Genomic DNA, 3911 nt, shown 5'->3' on the forward strand with positions numbered 1-3911 from the left:
GGTTGCTAATGCCTACTCTGGCTACTTTGTAAACGGTTACAAGTTTCACACTGAGGGTTATGGGAGAAGCAGAAAGACAATGAACAGCGGTGTGTGCATAAAGGGATCAAACTACAGTGACGTGTCAAACGATTTTTATGGGAAATTGGTTGAGGTTTTGGAGTTAGAATATCCAGGCCTACCAATGAAGTGCACAATCTTATTCAAATGTGAATGGTTTGATCCTACGCCAAACATTGGCACGAAGGTTCATCCTAAGTATAATCTGGTTGATATTAATCAAAGAAGAAGATATACAAAGTATGAACCGTTTGTTTTGGCAATGCAAGCTGCACAAGTGTACTATGTCCCATATCCATCGTTTAAACGAGATAGATGCGATTGGATGGCAGTGTGTAAAATCAAGGCTAGATCAGTTGTTCATGCACTTGAAATGAAACAGTCTTCTTCACTCGCAGTATCGGAGGCATTTCAAGAAGTTAGGGTTGAAACGCAACCGATGCAAGTTGTTGAAGATTTAACAGATAGGTTGGATGATGAAAGCCGATCTTATGTTGAAATAGGAGCATCAGATGATGAAGAGGAAGAAGATCAAATCATCATGGGTACCTCAGAAGACGAATATGAAGAAGAGGAAGCTAATGAAGAGGAGGAGGAAGCAGATGATATTGAAGACACTTAAAACTTAGAGCAATTTTACTGTTAGAAATTGATAAATGTATATGCAATTAATATTATTAATGAAGAATTTCAATGGTATTCACTTTGTTTACTCGTATTTACCACATGTTCTACAATTCATATAATTGTATAAATTCATTTTATCTAGGTTCTGATATCTGCAGTACAGATGGCTAGAGGCAGAGCGTTTGATTCTGACGCGTCCGGCAGTGGTTCGCGTGGAGGTCGTGTACCTGGACGCAGTGCCCGTGGACGAGTAGGGTCGATCCCTCGTCCTTCGTCAGGTACGTCTGGGGCTTCGTCATCTGCTCAGCGACCGGTACTGCCACCATCACATCCTTCTTCAGGTACGTCTAGGGCTTCATCCTCTGCTCAGCGTCCAGTACTGCCGCCATCACAGCCTTCTGCTCCTTCCTCTTCTGCTCCTTCCTCTTCTACCCCCGTTTCTGGACCATTACAGACTCCAGCAGCTGCACAGTCACCCACTGTGCAAGGTAATCATAAATGTCATAACTGTCATTTTAATTATATATTAATTATTTAGAAATGTATAACATTTGTCATTTATTTTGCAGCTTCATCAGATCCACGTATCACCCTCAGTTTGGTAGCGGGACAGTAAGTACTTATTCAGATTTTCTGTAGGCATATTTTGTAATTATATTTTGTACTTGTTCATCTCTGTGATGCTTTCGTGTAATTATATTTCACTTCTGTTTTTTTTTTTTCAGCATATATCCATCTTCTCGAGCAGCGAGGCAAATTTTGAAGATAATCAAGCTACAGCTGCATAAAGAAGGATACACATGGGATGCCGTACCACAAGAGGCGAGAGACTTTTATTGGGAGGAGTTCCAGGTACTCTTTGGTTTAAGTTATATCATCATTCAATGTTTACAATTCAAGATAAATCCTTAGTGTTTAAACGCTATATTTCATTTTTTTGCAGAAACATTTCATATGGGACGAGGCCATTACAGCTATGTTGAAAGTAGCCTGGGAGAAGATATGCGCCGATCGATATGCTGACTTCACGTATAGGATGAGAAAAAGCGGTAAGAAGCAGCAGTGCGTGTCTCAGGAGATATGGGAGAGCTGGCAAAAGGCTTGGGAGGATCCTGCATTCAAGAGAAAGCGGGAGATATTTGCACAAAACAGGCGCAGTGAGACTGGCGGTGATGGAGCAGGACCTTCGCGACACACAGGCGGATCTATATCTGCTATAGAGACAACTCGATTATTAGTAAGTGACCTAGTCCATTTACAATACACTGATGTTTAATGAAAGTACATTATATATATTAATATATCATGAATAAAAATTTATTACAGGCTAAAGAATTAGGTCGTGAGCCCACACCGATGGAGGTGTTTACATACACTCACACGAAGGACCACGATCGTAATACCTTTGTCGACAGACGTGCGCTGAGCGTCAATGTAAGTAACAATGAATAATATTTACATTTACCCTCTAATCATTGCGAAGATGTACAAAGTTCAATATAATAAAGCTTGCAATTGCATTGATTAATTAATTTTTTATTTTCAGGAGAATTATACTACAGCTCGGGAGCGTATTGTTACTTCTCAGACCGATGAATCCGAAGCTGAGTCAAGAATTGACGAGGTAGCGCTTTATCTCGAGGCTGTAGGGGGCGAGAAGAAGAGGAAGGTATACGGCATCGGGTCTCAGGCATCACAGTTTTACACTGGCTCAGCAGCTCACGCTTCTACAGCCAGCGCAGCACCGCAGCCGGAGCACACTGGCTCGCACTATGATGATGATATACGGGCTCAGCTTGCTGATCAGCAGAGACAGATTGCAGAGCTTAGAGCGCATGTGCTGCGGCTGTCCGGTGAGGACCGTGCTGGTACTTCTTCCTCTGATCCTGCGCCTGCTACAGACCGACATGTTTCGACGTCTCAGCAGCAGCCACTATCGGCTCCTGATCCCGATGCTGCAGGCGATACCTTGCTCACCCCTCCTGGCGCTACATCACATCCAGCAGGTACTCCTCCCGGCGGTCCGACATCGGATCCTGCAGATGAGCAGCAGCATATATAAATTTGATTTCCGACCTTTTATTTTTTCATTTGTATTTTCATTTTTTAATTTGTTCAGAACAATAAAAATTACATTTTTATACTGTTCTTGAATTGCGTGTGTGTATATATGCATTTATGTCAACTTTCACAGGTGTAGAAAAATTTTGGTTTCAAAATAATATTTAATTTTTTTTATTCCCTTTTTCATTTTTGCGATCGATTTGCGACCGATTTGATACCAAAAAAAAAATTTTTGAATTTATAAATTGAGACCGATTTGCGACCGATTTTAAAAAATTGCGACCGATATTCTGCGACCAAAGTTGCGACTGAATTTCCAATTAAACCACGACCAAAATTTGCGACCGCTTTTTCAATTTTGCGACCGAATTATCGGTCTCTAATTTGCGACCGATTTTCTCATCGGTCGCAATTGACATTTGCGACCAGTGATTTTGCGACCGACGTTTGTCGGTCGCAAATCGGTCGCAAAGTATAAATAGCGACCGATTTTTGCCATTTTGCGACCGATTTGTCGGTCGCAAAATGGCGTTTTTTTTTTTGTAGCGTGGGATCGCGGCAATATTTAGTACAAGCATTACATTGAAATCCCTCCTAAAATTTAGGGTATCACAGCGATTTTTTGTATGAAATATATGAGTAAATTAATGTATTTTTGTCTACTTTAAGTCAATAAAATTAGATCCAATTTGGCCATGTGCAGCCCTACGAACAGGGCAAGTGGCGGAACCAGATCAGCTATAAATGAATAAGAGACCCATTACAAGCATTACTCACGTATTATCATATATCTCCAACAGAGCGACCTCTACTCGATCACTTGTACCTGCAAATGGAATCCAGTATGTTTGTTCATTGAAGTGCGTGCCCTTCAACAATTCACCATTGCTTACCTTTACGTCTATAGCGATTGTTAGTGGAGAAAAGCCCAAACCTGTTGCTTCAGCTGCAACAATCAATGGAACCATATTTGGTGGCTTTTTTAAATATTTTATTTGTATTTTATAATTTTATATAGAAAAACAATTCCAACTTTTTTTATTATTATAAATGTTTATTTTTAGGCAGTATTCTGTAAAAAATAAATAATAACAAATATATGTATAGTAGCATTTTTATTTATTTTTGTTGCTGAATATATATGCCTATATATTTTTTTT

General features: G+C 40.0%; 1 protein-coding gene across 1 annotated transcript; it reads left to right on the top strand.

Moving 5' to 3' along the window:
- Nucleotides 1–1980: 1980 nt before the first annotated feature.
- Nucleotides 1981–2749, top strand: LOC149491615 (uncharacterized). Its single transcript, XM_089717181.1, has 2 exons — nucleotides 1981–2121; nucleotides 2234–2749. Exons 1-2 carry the CDS (start codon nucleotides 1993–1995, stop codon nucleotides 2747–2749), a joined length of 645 nt encoding a protein of 214 aa, XP_089573307.1. The 5' UTR covers nucleotides 1981–1992.
- Nucleotides 2750–3911: the final 1162 nt, after the last annotated feature.

The sequence above is a fragment of the Jatropha curcas genome, unplaced genomic scaffold, assembly GCF_041381405.1.
Source record: "Jatropha curcas cultivar XTBG-Jc1 unplaced genomic scaffold, XTBG_Jcur_1.0 HiC_scaffold_1104_pilon, whole genome shotgun sequence".
Classification (NCBI taxonomy): Eukaryota; Viridiplantae; Streptophyta; class Magnoliopsida; order Malpighiales; family Euphorbiaceae; genus Jatropha; species Jatropha curcas.